This window comes from Cololabis saira, chromosome 16, assembly GCF_033807715.1.
Source record: "Cololabis saira isolate AMF1-May2022 chromosome 16, fColSai1.1, whole genome shotgun sequence".
Taxonomy (NCBI): domain Eukaryota; kingdom Metazoa; phylum Chordata; class Actinopteri; order Beloniformes; family Belonidae; genus Cololabis; species Cololabis saira.
In genome coordinates, this window is record NC_084602.1 from 35,671,822 (window position 1) to 35,688,833 (window position 17,012).

Here is a 17,012-nt window from a genome sequence, read left to right on the forward strand (position 1 = left end):
AACCCTTTTAAATATCTGTCAGATAGTTTTTACCTGCTCAGGTGGCATTAAGAATAAATATTAGGGGGTAAGGAAATTTGTAAAAGGGGTTAAAAAGAAGAAAATACTGGCTTGCTTTTACTTTTAATAACCTTTTATATTCATAATAATCTCATTGTTATTTAAGAGTAAAGAGTCAAAACGTTGTAGCTTAAGTTTAATGCTTTTTAAAGACTGTTTTCTACAAACAAGCAAACATATCTGCAGTAAAGCAGCATCGTAACTTAATAACCAACATTTTACCCTGAATAGCCATCAGAAGCATGAAGCAGCAGAAGATAATAATTTCAAAGATGCTTCAGGAGCTGATTTGACCTTACATTTAAAATAAAGTGGAAATAGTGGATATATTGTGTAATGGGAAGCAAAAATACTTATAAAAACAAAATAACACACAGAGACAACGGTTCCGAGAGAAGCTGCTGTTGATGCGGTTCACCTCGGTCCCGCTAACATACATTCATGGAATGAAGCAAAGCTCCTCATCACCGCTCCTCTCTACGTCTCGACCCTGATGGCGTCGATCCAGTCCATCTTCTCCTGGTGCGTCGGCGCCTGGATGAAGTAGTGGGTGTCGGCCTGGGTGATGATCTTAAACAGGTTCCCCTGGATGTTGCCCTTCACACCTGAGGGGGGGCGGAGTCACGTTAGTGAACCGATGAGTCTCGTTAATGAACCGATGAGTCACGTTAGTGAACTGATGAGTTCCGTTAGTGAACCAATGAGTCACGTTAGTGAACTGATGAGTCACGTTAGTGAACCGATGAGTCCCGTTAGTGAACCGATGAGTCACGTTAGTGAACCGATGAGTCACGTTAGTGAACCAATGAGTCACGTTAGTGAACTGATGAGTCACGTTAGTGAACCAATGAGTCCCGTTAATGAACCAATGAGTCCCGTTAGTGAACCGATGAGTCACGTTAGTGAACCGATGAGTCACGTTAGTGAACCGATGAGTCACGTTAGTGAACCAATGAGTCACGTTAGTGAACCGATGAGTCACGTTAGTGAACCGATGAGTCCCGTTAGTGAACCGATGAGTCACGTTAGTGAACCGATGAGTCACGTTAGTGAACCAATGAGTCACGTTAGTGAACCGATGAGTCACGTTAGTGAACCGATGAGTCCCGTTAGTGAACCGATGAGTCACGTTAGTGAACCGATGAGTCACGTTAGTGAACCGATGAGTCACGTTAGTGAACCGATGAGTCACGTTAGTGAACCGATGAGTCACGTTAGTGAACCGATGAGGAGTCACGTTAGTGAACCGATGAGTCACGTTAGTGAACTGATGAGTCACGTTAGTGAACCGATGAGTCACGTTAGTGAACCGATGAGTCACGTTAGTGAACCGATGAGGAGTCACGTTAGTGAACCGATGAGGAGTCACGTTAGTGAACGGATGAGTCACGTTAGTGAACCGATGAGTCACGTTAGTTACCAATGAGTCCCGTTAATGAACCAATAAGTCACGTTAGTGAACCGATGAGTCACGTTAATGAACCAATGAGTCACGTTAGTGAACCGATGAGTCACGTTAGTGAACCGATGAGTCACGTTAGTGAACCGATGAGTCACGTTAGTGAACCGATGAGTCACGTTAGTGAACCGATGAGGAGTCACGTTAGTGAACCGATGAGTCACGTTAGTGAACCGATGAGTCGCGTTAGTGAACCGATGAGTCACGTTAGTGAACTGATGAGTCACGTTAGTGAACCGATGAGTCACGTTAGTGAACCGATGAGTCACGTTAGTGAACCGATGAGTCACGTTAGTGAACCGATGAGTCACGTTAGTGAACCGATGAGTCACGTTAGTGAACTGATGAGTCACGTTAGTGAACTGATGAGTCACGTTAGTGAACCGATGAGGAGTCACGTTAGTGAACCGATGAGTCACGTTAGTGAACTGATGAGTCACGTTAGTGAACTGATGAGTCACGTTAGTGAACTGATGAGTCACGTTAGTGAACCGATGAGGAGTCACGTTAGTGAACCGATGAGTCACGTTAGTGAACCGATGAGGAGTCACGTTAGTGAACCGATGAGTCACGTTAGTGAACCGATGAGTCACGTTAGTGAACCGATGAGTCACGTTAGTGAACCGATGAGTCACGTTAGTGAACCGATGAAGAGTCATGTTAGTGAACCGATGAGTCATGTTAGTGAACCGATGAGTCACGTTAGTGAACCGATGAGTCCCGTTAATGAACCGATGAGTCACGTTAGTGAACCGATGAGTCACGTTAGTGAACCGATGAGTCACGTTAGTGAACCGATGAGTCACGTTAGTGAACTAATGAGTCACGTTAATGAACTGATGAGTCACGTTAGTGAACCGATGAGTCACGTTAGTGAACCGATGAGGAGTCACGTTAGTGAACCGATGAGTCACGTTAGTGAACCGATGAGTCACGTTAATGAACCAATGAGTCACGTTAGTGAACCGATGAGTCACATTAGTGAACCGATGAGTCACGTTAATGAACCAATGAGTCACGTTAGTGAACCGATGAGTCACATTAGTGAACTGATGAGTCACGTTAGTGAACTGATGAGTCACGTTAATGAACCCTTGAGTCACGTTAGTGAACCGATGAGGAGTCACGTTAGTGAACCGATGAGTCACGTTAGTGAACCGATGAGTCACGTTAGTGAACCGATGAGTCACGTTAATGAACCGATGAGTCACGTTAATGAACCCTTGAGTCACGTTAGTGAACCGATGAGTCACGTTAGTGAACCGATGAGTCACGTTAGTGAACCGATGAGTCACGTTAGTGAACCGATGAGTCCCGTTAATGAACCGATGAGTCACGTTAGTGAACCGATGAGTCACGTTAGTGAACCGATAAGTCACGTTAGTGAACCAATCAGGAGTCATGTTAGTGAACCGATGAGTCATGTTAGTGAACCGATGAGTCACGTTAGTGAACCGATGAGTCACGTTAATGAACCGATGAGTCACGTTAGTGAACCGATGAGTCATGTTAGTGAACCGATGAGTCACATTAGTGAACAGATGAGTCCCATTAGTGAACCGATGAGTCACGTTAGTGAACCGATGCGTCACGTTAATGAACCGATGAGTCGCGTTAGTGAACCGATGAGTCGCGTTAGTGAACCAATGAGTCACGTTAGTGAACAGATGAGTCCCATTAGTGAACCGATGAGTCACGTTAGTGAACCGATGAGTCATGTTAGTGAACCGATGAGTCATGTTAATGAACCGATGAGTCACGTTAGTGAACCGATGAGTCACGTTAGTGAACCGATGAGTCACGTTAATGAACCGATGAGTCACGTTAATGAACCGATGAGTCACGTTAGTGAACCGATGAGTCACGTTAGTGAACCGATGAGTCGCGTTAGTGAACCGATGAGTCACGTTAGTGAACCGATGAGTCGCGTTAGTGAACCGATGAGTCACGTTAGTGAACCGATGAGTCGCGTTAGTGAACCGATGAGTCACGTTAGTGAACCGATGAGTCACGTTAATGAACCGATGAGTCGCGTTAGTGACCCGATGAGTCGCGTTAGTGAACCGATGAGTCGCGTTAGTGAACCAATGAGTCACGTTAGTGAACAGATGAGTCCCATTAGTGAACCGATGAGTCACGTTAGTGAACCGATGAGTCACGTTAATGAACCGATGAGGAGTCACGTTAGTGAACCGATGAGTCACGTTAGTGAACCGATAAGTCACGTTAGTGAACCGATGAGTCGCGTTAGTGAACCGATGAGTCACGTTAGTGAACCGATGAGTCGCGTTAGTGAACCGATGAGTCACGTTAGTGAACCGATGAGTCATGTTAGTGAACCGATGAGTCACATTAATGAACCGATGAGTCACGTTAGTGAACCGATGAGTCATGTTAGTGAACCGATGAGTCACATTAGTGAACCGATGAGTCATGTTAGTGAACCGATGAGTCACGTTAGTGAACCGATGAGGAGTCACGTTAGTGAACCGATGAGTCACGTTAGTGAACCGATAAGTCACGTTAGTGAACCGATGAGTCGCGTTAGTGAACCGATGAGTCACGTTAGTGAACCGATGAGTCGCGTTAGTGAACCGATGAGTCACGTTAGTGAACCGATGAGTCATGTTAGTGAACCGATGAGTCCCGTTAATGAACCGATGAGTCACGTTAGTGAACCGATGAGTCACGTTAGTGAACCGATGAGTCACGTTAGTGAACCGATGAGTCCCGTTAATGAACCGATGAGTCACGTTAGTGAACCGATGAGTCATGTTAGTGAACCGATGAGTCACGTTAGTGAACCGATGAGTCCCGTTAATGAACCGATGAGTCACGTTAGTGAACCGATGAGTCACGTTAGTGAACCGATGAGTCATGTTAGTGAACCGATGAGTCACATTAGTGAACCGATGAGTCACATTAGTGAACCGATGAGTCACATTAGTGAACCGATGAGTCACATTAGTGAACCGATGAGTCACATTAGTGAACCGATGAGTCACGTTAGTGAACCGATGAGGAGTCACGTTAGTGAACGGATGAGTCACGTTAGTGAACCGATGAGGAGTCACGTTAGTGAACCGATGAGGAGTCACATTAATGAACCGATGAGGAGTCAAGTAAAAAAGAAAGTGAACCCTCTTTCAGTCATATGGACACAATATATATAGAAATATAATCCAGTTGTTACTGGGTAATAAGATAATATGCAACTCCTTACCTTTGTTGGTTTTACTTTTCCGGTTTTGAATGAATAAAGGAGCAGTGGTTGCTAAATAGATAATAACTTAGTTTACATTTATCCCGTTAGAGGACATTGTTGTCCTCTCACTTGAACCCTTATCAATTGAAAGAGGGACAATGGGACACTTTCATGAGGTTATATATTAATAGAAGTGTTTTTGGACTGGGATGTGTCACCTGAGCTTCATGAGTCATAATAACAGGAAGCTGCAGGTACGTTATAATGAACCTCATCATGTCATCATGGCTCATCGTCTCCACGTCACCCCCGGTCTGGTCTGGTCTGGTCTGGGGGGGTTTACCGGCGCTGACTCACCTGAGGGAACTCCGTTGTCGTCCAGAGAAGACACCAGACAGCCTCGCAGCGTGAAGCCGCCCACGGGGCTGATGTCATCCTGCCAGGAGACATGAGAGCGTCAGTCCGACATGTGGAGACACTTCTGAGAATCACGAGCAGAGCAGCCCGAGGTGTTGAGAAACACACCAGCTGACTGGTTTGGGGTTCCTGCTTTTGTTTTTTTTTGTTTGTTTTGTATTTTGGATCCCCATTAGCGGAGGCAAAACGCCAGCTAATCTTCCTGGGGTCCGTCATATCATACTTTACACTTTAAATATATGAATACATAAATAAATACAATTACATCACTCCATTAACCCCCCCACTAACCCCACCCACATCATTACATTAGCAACGTCACTATAGTGGTAATTATCACAATTTCTAACTACATTGAGTTGTATATTCCATACACTATACAGTACATCACAAAATGTATATTAAGCATATATATTAAACATTGTGTATGTCTGTACTCAAAAGGAACCTTTTTAGTTGCTTTTTAAAATTGTCTCTGCTTGTTGCTTTAGTAACGGCATAAACCTGTTACACTGTGAGCTGAACCTGTACATAGAAGTTCTTTTCATTGCATTTGATCTTGGTAAAGGAATGGAAACATGACCCCTGCAAACTTGTCTTGTCTTGTCTGTCTTGAGAAAAAGTTATTTTTGAGTACAGTCACTTTGGTTGTTTAGACACAGTTATTTTCCTGAATAATGTTAGTAAGCTGTGTGTTAATCTGTCCTCTACTTTCATCCAGGCAAGATCACAATGCATTTGGTCAACAGCCTTTTCTCCTAGAACACCCGAGTGCAAGGCCAGCTGCTCTATTTTGCACTATCTGAAGTTTCTTTACTTTTTTCGCTGCACTTGACCTGTCGCAGAGTAAGTGGTGTTAATAAAGAGGAGTATCTTCTAATCATAGATATAGCTTTCCCCATTTTACCTGTTATCTTGTCTATGTGATTCTGCCGCGACAAATGTTAAAGGTTTTAGGTTCTGGTTGGGGGTGACGTCTCAGGCCTCACCTTGGTGGGGTCGTAGTAGTGCAGGAACGCCGGCTCCGAGCGCAGCACGAACAGACGCACCTTCCAGTTCTTCCTCCGGTGGCCCTGGTTGATCAGTAGCCGGCGGTTAATCGATCATTTCCAACAGGAGATGCTGGTTATACGTTCAGCATCGCGGTGCACAGGTGTGTGTTTACCTGTTTCAGCAGGTATCCTCTCTTCATCACCTTCCCACTCAGCTCCACGGCCGACAGTGACGTCTCCGCCTTCACGTTCGCACGTTTCTTCAGACTGTCGGACTGAGAGGGAACAAGAGCACGTCGTCAGCACGGGTGGGGATTGATACGATCTTTACGATACAAGTTTACTTGCGATTCTGCTTAACGATTCGATTCTTTATCGATTCTCATTGGGAAAAAAGGACAACAATGAGGCAATCTGCGCTAATATGATAGGCAGTGTTCCTTAAAGGTATTGTGACATCATTTTTAACATGCTTTTAACACTATTAAAAGTCTTGGCCAACATCCCTCAAATGTGTCTAAAAGAGTGTAACAAGAAAAACTTCACTCTAGTACTCTATTCCTGGCTTTTTATGACGGTGTTTTTTTGCGCCGTGAAAAACGCTTCCTTTTCCCCCTTTCCTGTCAATCATTCCCCCGCTCCTCCTCCAAAACTCCTCCTCCTCCAGCCATACGCTCACAGCGGCGTCGGAGAGTTAAGCCGGGAGGGACAGGCGAAGCATGCACGGAAAAGCAGCACGGCGAACCACAGCAAACAATCATAAAAATAAAGGCATGCAAGCAGCAGTGTCCCCTTATCTTAAGTCCAGTCAGTGGCCGCGGGTCTTTTTAGCAGTTTTCCTCCGGTGATGAGAACAAAAGAGGCTCTAAACTGCTCCGTGTTAAGCCTCATTTATGGTTCCGCGTTAAATCGACGCAGAGCCCTACGCCGTAGGCTCTGCGTCGGTGTAACGCGGAACCATAAATCAGCCTTTATGGTGCGCTGGAGAGGAGAGGAGGCAGGGAGCTGGGTGGAGGGGGCGGTGATTTAGCGGGCCTTGACGTAACGACCCGCCACCAAACCAGATGCGCTGTTTTTGCATAGTTATGCGGAAAATCCCAGAAAGCACACAATACACTGAATGTTAAAAGTTTGTTGTTTTTTGGGTGTAATTGATGTGAAGACACCCAACAAAACACAAAAAATCAAGAAAAATTTGTTTTTCATGTCACAATACCTTTAATTAATTAGTTACCTGCAGTATTATTAACTAAGGACATGTTTTAGCATGTTGGTAATATTTCCTCCCTTTGACAAAATATTCACTTGGCAAGTATTGAAAGTTGCCCTGTTGTCGTCTTTTTTACTGAAATGTAACCAGACTTTCGAGTGTCTCTATCGCTTTGGCGCCACATTTACTAGTGGTGTGTGCGGATCAATACTGAAATATCGATACTTCCGATACCAGATCTCTATGGTACGGGAGAGTATTAGGGCCATGCAGGAGATAAAATATTTGAGAGGGGAAGATTTTTTTTTATTGTGCACTTCGAGAAAAAAGTCGAAATGTCGAGAAAAAAGTCGAAATGTCGAGATTAATGTTGAAATACAATTTCAAGAATAAAGTCGAAATTTCATGAATTAAGTCAACATTTCAACTTTATTCACGAAATTTTGACTTTTTTCTCGAAATTGTACTTCAACATTAATCTCGACATTTCGACTTTTTTCTCAGCATTTTGACTTTTTTCTCGAAGTGCTTAATGAAAAAAAATCTTCCTCCTTTAAAATATTATCTTTATTTTTCTCCTGCCTGGCCCTAATACTTGTCCGTAGTACGCTCTAAAATCGATTCTCAAACTAAAATATCGATACTATTGATACTTCAGTCATTTGTGGTGATGTATATCGTTAACAGGAATACGGTGGAAAGTAAATAAACTATTCAGATTATTTTTCATTTTTATTTTTATAGTAGTTATTATTTTTGTTTATTATTCTCTTATTTATTTTAATGGTTTTGTTATTTTACTTAGGATCTTTTCTAGTGACACCTTTTTCAAATTATATTTTTTCTGTTATTATAACAGTTCGGCTACCTCAGTAAACTTCAAATCAGTATCATATCAGCCTTAATTATACTCAATATCCGATCGGAAAGGAAATCGGTGGTATTGAACATCACTAACGTTTACTGCTGGCTTACACACGTTATTCAACATCAAGGATGTGGGTGGTGACGTCATTCGCGCGAACTACAATCGAAAATGGAAAATTGCAAATTTATATTTGCAAATAGAAAAAAAAAAGTAAAAAATATTTGCAAATTGCAAATTTTGAAAACGATTCCAAGGAATCTAAACATCAAGAACCAGTTCTCGATTCCCATCCCCAGTCGTGAATAGAAGAAAACCGGCGACCAAAACCAGCCGAGTTTAACGTACAAAGCTGTAGAGGGCGGTGGAGTCGTCCACGAACTGCTCGCTGAGGCCGGCCGTGCGGAACGCCTCCACGCTCCTAAGGCCCACGGTCCGCAGGCAGCCCATCTCCAGCAGGGCCGAGGCCAGCGTCACGGCCTCCACGCGGGTCAGGGCGAACTGGGCGAACACCAGCCAGTCGACCACCGCCGAGCCTGGAGGAGGAGTGAGCGTTTGAGCCTCATCGGCAGCCAGATCTCAGATCGGTCTCAGGTGAGGACCAGGGGAAACGTTACCTGAGAAGCAGTTGCTGTAGGTGCTGCCCTGCTCCACGTGGCTGCTCAGCCTGATGCCGCTGTGCACGTCGTACATGGCGTCCAGCACCTTGCTGTGGGAACCAGAGAGGAGAGTTTTACCCCTTTTCCACCAAACCGGTTCCAGGGCTGGTTCTGGTTCACAAATAGTTCAACTAGGAACCAGCTGAGAACCGGTTTGTTTTCCACAGCTCGGGTGCTAAGAGGAGCCACGTCATTACGTTCCTGCAAACGTCAGTTACGTCGCTGCGTTTGTGTGAAAGTTGCAGCAACAACAAGGTATTTGCTCTAATAGGACTTGGTCCACGTAGCTCCTCCTATCCCTTTTCCACCAAACCAGTTCCAGGCTGGTTCCGGTTCCGGTTCTGGTTCTGGTTCTGGGCCAGTGCTGAGTTTGGAACCAGACTTTCTGTTTCCACTGAAAAGAACTGGCTCTGGGCCAGAAAACCCAGTTCCAAGGTAGCACCAACTCTTTACTGGTCTAGAGGAAAGAACCGCTTACGTAAGCGGAGGGGACGGAGTTATTAAGACCAATGGCCACCTTACTCACACTGAGTGGCAAAAATGTCTGCAACTAGTGGAGAAGACGGGATAACAGCTGATTATGGGCTTAAATTAAAGGCAGTTGGACTTGACAGTGACCCGTACAGTTACCCCAAGAACCAGTGGTTCATGGACATTAATATTTGGCCACCAATCCAGTTTCCTGATATTTATATGTACTTAATTTCTACGCCGGGGAAATACACGAAGCAAAGCTTGAAGGAATACAAAAGTCTTGACGCTTGGTCCTACTTCAAGGCAGGATTTGTTGTAGAAATTAAAGTGATGAGGACACCGAACTTTATGATTATGATTTAAGCTTATTTTTCGGCAGTCTGTAAAATGATAACTCCCGATTTCTTGCTAAATCTATGAGTACAGTCGATCGAACAACAGCTCTTTCCCATTTTAGATGTTTTCGAGTTGCTCAAACTGAAAGTTTACACTGCCACTCAGTCTTTCTGCCACTCAGTATTTCTGACACTCAGTGGGCGAAACCCGCCATGAAGTCGCATCTGTGACATCATGCATTCCCTCTATAGCAAGACTGGGAGACAGAGACATTTTCAAATAAGAATGAATCTGGATGCAGCAAAGCATCATGGGTCTGAGGAGGAGACAACCTGTCTTTTAGAGATGTGTCCACGGAGGAGCTACGTGGACCAAGTCCTGTTAGAGCAGATACCTGGTTGTTGCTGCAACTTTCACGCAAACACAGAGACATAACTGACGTTTGCAGCGACGTAATGACGTGGCTCCTCTTAGCACCCGAGCTGTGGAAAAACAAACCGGTTCTCAGCTGGTTCCTAGTTGAACGAGTTGTGAACCAGAACCAGCACTGGAACTGGTTTGGTGGAAAAGGTGTAAGTGAGACCGAATAAAAGCCAGCCCTCGGGGGGGGGGGGGGACTATGCCAGACGAGGCCTACCTCAGATTGACGTCGTGTAATTGGGACTCGTCCGCATCCTTCGGGTCCTTGGCGTCAGCACCGTCGGCCACCGCCAGCTTCTGGACCGCGGCTGTGATGTCCCCCGCCCACTCGTCCCTCTCCTCCCGGGAGCAGGCCTCCAGGAAGTGGTCCACGCCGTGCTTGGTGTGCAGCCTGAACACCAACTGTGGGAGAACACAGAGGGGAGGGAGGTGTCTGAGGATGGGAATCGAGAACCGGTTCTTGTTAGGAACCGATTCCCAGTGTTTCAATTCCTTGGAATCGTTTGAAAATTTTGCAAACGATTCCCTTTTTCGATTCCAGTGGGAACGAACGATGTCATTACACACAGCAGTCAATAGTAAACATGGTGTCCAAGCAATACAAACGCTCAATAGTCCGGTTACATTTCAGTAAAAAAGAGACAACAGGGCAACTTGAAATACTTGCTAAGTGAATATTTCATCAAAGGGAGGAAATACTACCAACATGCAAAAACATTTGTGTACACAGCAGCAATAACAATCCATGAATGTCGCGTTTTTGATCCACTCCGGAGTAATGTCAGTAACTCTCAGCCCAGCAGCAGCAACGTTAGCTAGTCCTTAGCTAATAATATTGCTGGTAACTAATTAACTAACAAACGCTGCCCATCATATTAACGCCATTTGCTTCATTGTTGTCCTTTTTTTTCCAAATGAGAATCGAGAAGGGAATCGATAAAAAACCGAAACGTCAAGCAGAATCAAAAATGGAATTGGAATCGTAAAAAACTCATTAATAGAGGGAATGTAGGGCAATATCACATTCAAAGATAAACAAAGCGTCAGGGCCAGACGGATTTCCAGCAGAGTGGTACAAAGAGATGAAGGACTTACTCACCCCTAGAATGAAAACCACATACAACCATGTGCTTAAAACTGGCATTGTTCCTGTCTCTTGGAAAGAAGCAGTAATCTCCGTGATACCGAAAGAGGGTAAAGACAAGTTAGACTGTGGAAACTATCGGCCGATAAGTGTTTTGAACCAAGACTATAAGATCTTTACCCACATTTTGGCTAAAAGAATTGAAAATATTCTTCCTCAGATAATAAGTCTAGATCAAACAGGTTTTATACAGCAAAGACAGACCCAAGATAGCATTCGCCGAACGCTTCATGTGATTGATGAGATAAACAAAAATAAACTCCAGGCAGTAATTTTAAGTCTTGATGCCGAGAAGGCTTTTGATCAGGTTAATTTGGAGTTCCTATTTCGACTATTGGACAAATTTGGATTTCATCAAATTTTTATTAAAACTATTAAAGCACTATATAATAAACCGAAAGCTAGAGTAAAAATAAATGGATCAATTTCAAACCAATTTGGCCTGGAAAGAGGGACCAGACAGGGCTGCCCATTGAGCCCATTGTTGTTTGCATTGTTTATTGAACCGTTAAGTCAGGGGATTACTCAGAACAATAATATTACTGGAATAAAAATATTAGACCAAGAATACAAGATTTCTTTATTTGCTGATGACGTTTTAATTAGTCTGTCAAACCCCGAAAACTCAATTTTGAAGCTACTATCATTCTTAGATGCTTTTGGCTCGGTCTCAGGCTATAAACTTAACATTCAAAAGACCCAAGTACTAAACTTCAATTACAAACCTAGCCAAAACATTACTTCTAAGATTCAACTGAAATGGGATCTGGAGCATATGAAGTATCTGGGAGTCAACATCCCAAAAAATTTATCAAACTTATACAACTTAAATTTTGATCTATTGAATAAGAAATTAAAAGAAGACATGAAAAGATGGAATCTCATTCCAATATTAAGTTTTGAATCTCGAATTGAATCGGTAAAAATGAACATCTTGCCAAGGATATTATATCTATTTCAGACCCTCCCAATTGAAATTAATGATAAACAATTCAATGAATGGGATAAATTATTGTCACGTTATATTTGGCAGGGGAAAAAACCGAGAATAAGGTTCCAAACTCTTCAATTATCAAAAAATAAGGGTGGACTGGCTCTTCCCTGCCTAAAAGATTATTATGTATCGGCCCAGCTAAGGATCCTTTTCTGTTGGTGCGTCTCAGATTACAAGGCAAGATGGAAGGAAATCGAGGAAAACATATCGGGGACGATGCCAATTCAAGCAAGAATAGGAGATAAAAGACAAATTAAAAGTTTGATGGAAACAGGAAATAAATGGATCAACTTATCACTGAAAACATGGTTAAACGTTATCACTAGAAATGATATGTTAGAAGAGGTAAAGATTTTGAAATGGTGCTGCTACGATCTTGACTTTGCCCCAAATAAGATGGATGCCAATTATAGGGGATGGGTTAGCCGGGGTCTCTCCTCATATTGTACCTTGTTCAAACAGACAACACTGAAGAGCTTTGAGGAGTTGAAAAGACTACATGGTCTCAATAATAGTGACTTTTTTAGATTTCTTCAGGTACGCCACCATCTAAACAGCACTATATTAAAAAGTCAAAAGACATTTGACAACAGTTTATTAAAAGTATTTATCAGTGCGTATAGAACAGACTCCAAGCTTAAAGTAATCTCTAGACTCTATAGAGGCCTGCAGGAAATGAAAAAAGTGAATACCACATATATAAAACAAAAATGGGACAGGGAAACCAACAGCTGCCTTTCAGAAGATACCTGGATTAAATACTGTGAATTTCAGTGGAGGATATCATGCTCAAACTCATGGAGATCTTTCGGCTGGAAGTGTCTCACCAGATATTTCATTACACCTGCTCAGCATGGCCACCATACAGGATCTTCTAGCTGTTGGAGGTTGTGTAGTTCTCAGGAAGCAAATCACTATCATTTGTTCTGGGCTTGTCCAAAAATAAATATATTCTGGCGCAAGGTATATTCAGAACTAGTAATTGTATTTGGAACTGACATTACATTTAAATGGGACGAACTTTTATTTGGGCTGGTACACTCGGCTAATGCAAATGTGAAAAATAGATATATATTGGGAATACTGAGTCTAGCAGCAAGGAAAGCAATTACAAAGAAGTGGCTCAAGCCAGACGCCCCATCTATAGATGAATGGTATGATATTATTTATGATCTGTATGTAATGGAAAGAATCACTTTTTCAATGAGGCTCCAGCAATCAAAATTCAACGACATCTGGAAGCAATGGAAAATGTACATCTCTCTGAAACGTCCTTATTTTGTTTAAGTTTCTTTTGTACTTGATTGGTTAATTACTTTGCTGTAAATTGTGACAGAAAACACCCCATGTTCATGTTGTTATTTTATAAAAATGCTTTGTAAAAGGAAAAACAATAAATATAAAAAAAAAAAATAAGACAAAAAAAAAAAAAAAAAAAAAAAAAAAAAAAAATAATAGAGGGAATGTGCATGACGTCACAGATGCGACTTCACAGCGGGTTCCGCCCACTGAGTGTCAGAAAGACTGAGTGGCAGAAAGACTGAGTGGCAGCGTAAACTTTCAGTTTGAGCAGCTGGAAAACATCTAAAATGGGAAAGAGCTGTTGTGCGATCGACTGTACTCATAGATTTAGCAAGAAATCTGAGTAATCGTTTTACAGAATGCCGAAAAATAAGCTTAAGAGAGACAAATGGATCGCTGCAATTGGCAGAAACAACTGGATTCCAGACACCGAAACGTGGATTTGCGGTTTTGTATCAGGTAATGTTGGATTTTTGGGTAGCTAACATTAAACGGTCAAATCATAAAGTTCGGTGTCCTCATCACTTTAATTTTTACAACAAATCCTGCCTTGAATTCGGACCAAGCGTCAAGACTTTTGTATGCCTTCAAGCAGAGCCGTCTGGGAGATTTGCGAGGCCCTGTGTGAAATGGCTGGGGGGGGTCCTCGAAATTTTTGTTTTTTTCGGGTCGGATCAGGTGTCTATATGCTCAATTTTAACTTTCCAATTAGCAAAATACTGGATACCTTCCCCTGCCTCATCATCATCTCTTGCCTCGACGCGGGGCCCCACGGCTGCTTGAGACCCGGTCGGATCCGTGGTTTTTGTAACAAATTTATCAAACGAGCCTTTCAGAGAGGCATTAAACTCTTCCATTTTCTTTAGTTTTTTTCTTTTTTCATCCCCTGATGGAAATTTCCTGAATCTGTCTCGTTCTCTCGACATTGTGTGACAGTTTGTTCCAACTCCACCGTCTGGATCAGAGCAGCTTGTGTCTGCGCTTGGTCTGATCAGTTGTGTTGAACAACAGACATGCGCATCATTGCACATATATTTATTGATATGCACAGACTAGTACACATTTAGGTCTGTAATGGAACGTGACTGTTGATATTTATGGGAAAAAAGAAAAAAAAAAAAAACGACCCATAGCGCGAGGCCCCTTTGGGGCGCGAGGCCCCGTGCGGTCGCACGGTTTGCACACCTCTTGCGGCGGCCCTGCCTTCAATCTTTTGCTCCGTGTATTTCCCCGGTGTAGAAATTAAGTACATATAAATATCAGGAAACTGGATTCATGGCCAAATATTAATGTCCATGGACCACTGGTTCTTGGTAACTGTACCAAATATTAATGTCCATGGACCACTGGTTCTTGGTAACTGTACCAAATATTAATGTCCATGGACCATTGGTTCTTGGTAACTGTACCAAATATTAATGTCCATGAACCACTGGTTCTTGGTAACTGTACCAAATATTAATGTCCATGGACCACTGGTTCTTGGGGTAACTGTACGGGTCACTGTCAAGTCCAACTGCCTTTAATTTAAGCCGATAATCGGCTGTTATCCCGTCTTCTCCACTAGTTGCAGCTGTTTTTTCTGATGTTTTGCCACTCAGTGTGAGTAAGGGGGCGTGTTCCAGTGGGAAAGTGACGTCAATGCAGACCCTCTATTCCCATCCCTAGGTGTGTCTCGTCGTAAAAGAGACGGCGGCAGCTCTGAGGCGGGCGAGGAGGGTTCAGGTCAGGGCACAGCCGGAACCCGAGGCCATAAACTTCCTCGCTAAGGGAGGTGTGGAGGGGGAGCCGCACCTTTCCACCGATAACAGGCACAGTCTTGGACTCCTTTGTGAGCTTCGTGAGAAAACTTCAGGTAATGTTTTAATGCTCTGAATCAACTCACCGGCCGACCCTCGTGCTCCAGGAAGGGGCAGGTTATCTGGCAGTCCTTGAGCAGGATCTTGCCCCGCTGGCACGAGTCCCGTCTGCCTCCGTCGTACTTGTAGTACAGCAGCTTGTCTGGCGTCAGCACAAACCAACGGGCCTTCCAGTTGTGGACCAGGTGACCCTGACGACGGAAACACAGACACTCAGCACAGACTTCAGACCTCGACAATCTCTCAACATCTCGTACAAACATCTCACCCTTTTCACCAGGAAGCCCTCCCTCAGAACTTGTCTCTCGTCTGCCTCCATGCTCTCCGTCGGGATGAAAGTGAGATCTGTCTGTTCTTGTCTGCTCAGCTTTTAAATGAGGAGGATGAGTGAGTCACGTTTCTCACACCCACTCACACACACTTAAACACACACTCACACACTCCCACCTTCACACTTGAGGGAAACCTTGTTAAAAAGAAGAAGTACCTTGGAGGCAGAGCCGTCTGGGAGATTTCCGAGGCCCTGTGCGAAATGGCCGGGGGGGGCCTTTGCGTGCTCGCTACGCTCGCGCATGCAAAGTTTTTGGCTTTTTCGGGTCGGATAGGGTGTCTATTAGGGGTGCAACGGTTCAGGTAGCCCACGGTTCGGTTTCGGTTTCGGTTTTTAGGCCACGGTTTCGGTTCGGTTTCGGTTTAAGTTAAACCTAAATTATGGTTCTGGCTTAAATCGACGCAGAGCCTACGGCGTAGGGGTGTGCGTCGCCGCGTACCCTACGCCGTAGGCTCTGCGTTGGTGTAACGCAGAACCATAAATCAGCCTTTATGTGCATGAAAAGAGCTTTTTTTCCCAAAATTATCTGTTTATTTCTCTCATCACTTTTCAAAATGTAAATTACTATAATTCTTTATAGTCAACAGCCTCTTAATCTTGACAACTCAGTACAGTAAGTACATTTTACACTACTAAATACGTAAGGGATAATGCCCGACGAGGTACATTATCAGAAATATATGGGCGTGAACCGTCCGACGCGAGCGGAGGACGGTTTCCCTCCGCGAAAATATTGTAAATTATTATAATTATAATTATTACAATATTACAAAATATTGTAGCTTGATCCTGATATGGGAGAGTTAAAGTTGGGGAGATCAGCCTGAATTCTCTCGTCTCTCTGCCGGTCACAGTAATGCACGTGATGTCATGAAGGAGCGGTGGTGGCAGAGGGAGGGAGGGCTGAACCTCGGGTTTTTTTCAGGTGTTTTAATTTAATTATTGGGGGAGTTTTGCCCGAGACGTTAGAGTTGGAGTCTCCCTTTGTTTATGACTGTAAAGCTGTTTATTTCCTTCCTGTAAATAAACCGGCCCGATCAGAGCCGTCTCCGCCTGCTCAGTGTAACGTTTTACTGACCAGGCGGAGACTCTGATCTTCCACTAGCCGGTCTCAAGCAATGATTACAGACAGTAAAAGCTTTGTTAACTGTTTTCACTCCACCGTCGTTGTAACCAACAGCGAAACCGAAATGATGCCACCGGAGATTTGAATGAAGCCGGCGCTTCTTCAAACTTTTTTTTCTCAACTCCCCCGCTCCGTGTCTGCTCTGTGTGAGCGGGGAGT

The 17,012-nt window shown here is 43.7% G+C and overlaps 1 protein-coding gene across 1 annotated transcript; it reads right to left on the minus strand.

Moving 5' to 3' along the window:
• Positions 1-242: 242 nt before the first annotated feature.
• Positions 243-15,752, minus strand: plek2 (pleckstrin 2). The gene is made up of 9 exons (XM_061743704.1): positions 15,665-15,752; positions 15,423-15,587; positions 10,315-10,499; positions 8,826-8,917; positions 8,557-8,744; positions 6,307-6,408; positions 6,131-6,214; positions 5,082-5,160; positions 243-665 (listed from the first exon to the last, which is right to left on the minus strand). The coding sequence occupies exons 1-9, from the start codon at positions 15,713-15,715 to the stop codon at positions 538-540; spliced, it is 1,074 nt and encodes a 357-aa protein (XP_061599688.1). The 5' UTR covers positions 15,716-15,752; the 3' UTR covers positions 243-537.
• Between the last annotated feature and the right edge of the window lie 1,260 nt (positions 15,753-17,012).

What these genes read in the sequence shown, in the direction of transcription:
- plek2 (XM_061743704.1), bottom strand. Translation starts at nt 15,715, where the DNA reads ATGGAGGCAGACGAGAGACAAGTTCTGAGGGAGGGCTTCCTGGTGAAA. An exon ending in GAGGATACCTGCTGAAACAG is followed by an intron (nt 6,215 to 6,306) that starts GTAAACACACAC and finishes CTGATCAACCAG; the next exon opens with GGCCACCGGAGGAAGAACTG. An exon ending in CGACAACGGAGTTCCCTCAG is followed by an intron (nt 666 to 5,081) that starts GTGAGTCAGCGC and finishes GCCCCCCCTCAG; the next exon opens with GTGTGAAGGGCAACATCCAG.